This window comes from Trichechus manatus, unplaced genomic scaffold (assembly GCF_000243295.1).
Source record: "Trichechus manatus latirostris isolate Lorelei unplaced genomic scaffold, TriManLat1.0 scaffold00026, whole genome shotgun sequence".
Classification (NCBI taxonomy): domain Eukaryota; kingdom Metazoa; phylum Chordata; class Mammalia; order Sirenia; family Trichechidae; genus Trichechus; species Trichechus manatus.
The window spans coordinates 13,914,026-13,915,238 of NW_004443962.1; the positions used below are offsets into that span (position 1 = coordinate 13,914,026).

Below are 1,213 nucleotides of genomic sequence, written 5' to 3' on the forward strand. Positions count from 1 at the left end.
CCTTTGAACTTACATTTTGCAAAAATAGAGCAAATCTTTGTTTAATGTAAATGTTTTTGGAAATACCAGTTCGATACATTCTACAATTAGTTTTCATTTAAACACAGTTGGACTCTGCTATGGCAATTTTCATGTTCTGTCAATTTTGTTAAAATATGACTCTGCCAGGATCAGCTGTAGATTAGCGTTCAGTTTACTCACAGAGAAGGAAATAGTTAAGGTGAGGCTCAGGAAAAAGGATGCAGAATTCCTTGTTGAAAGACTATTACCTACAGTTGACCAGTGTTTCCTCATAAAAAGCAGAAGAACCTTCTGGCAGGTCTTGGGGACAGACAGGACTCACCTGACTGTGATAATAACCGGGCACTCCTAGTTTGCAGGCCTCCACGTTGAGCGGTTCTTTAAGATTGTTCATAACGCAGCACTGACGAGGCCAGGGATAGTCGGCATCACTATTCTCAGCCCGGAAGGCAGATGTATATTTTTGCCAGTCTGACGGACCATTTACACCACAGCAATTGTCCTGTCCATGGATGAAAGACACAAAATTCTCTTTCATGGTCTTTGCTAGAATCATCAATGTAGCAACTGAGATTTTACAGAGAAGGCATATATGGAAAATGTACCATATCTTAAGTTTTCTAAAAATCCTAAAATTAGGGATGGTGGTATTAATACACTTACATTTTAGAGCTTGCAAAACACTTTTCACATTTATTACTTTAATAGCAAATAATAAGCTGTGTAGCCTTTGACAAGTTAACTTAAACCCTCTAAGACTCAGTTTCCTTAACTATAAAATTGAGGTGTATATAGTATCTACCTCATACAGTTGTTGAGAGGATTAAATGTGTTAATATACTTAAAGTGTTTAGTACAGTGCCTGGCCCATAGGTAACCCTTAATAAAGGTTTATTATTATTATTACTAATATACAACAGTGTGAGACATGTATAATTATTCTAATATTATATGTGAGCAAATTGAGAATCAGAAAATTAAATAAAAAATTTTAGTGGTGATGGAACTATGAGTCATTCTTCTCATTTTATTTTGTTTTGTATTTTTAACATCCATAGAGTAATTATGTACTACTTTTATAATGTGAGAAATAAGCTGGGAAAAATAACCAAAACCAAGTGACTCACCCATTGGCATGTAACTATGCTTTTGCATAGGAAAAGAAGATAAATTAACATGTAGCTAATAACCT

General features: G+C 34.7%; 1 protein-coding gene across 1 annotated transcript in view; it reads right to left on the reverse strand.

Annotated features, from left to right (window-relative positions):
- UPK1B (uroplakin 1B) overlaps positions 1-1,213 on the reverse strand; it is a 25,272-nt gene that overhangs the window by 8,682 nt on the left and 15,377 nt on the right. The window contains exon 6 of the mRNA XM_004373663.1: positions 344-523. Coding sequence (XP_004373720.1) covers positions 344-523 — 180 coding nt within the window. The remainder of the gene's footprint in view (positions 1-343; positions 524-1,213) is intronic.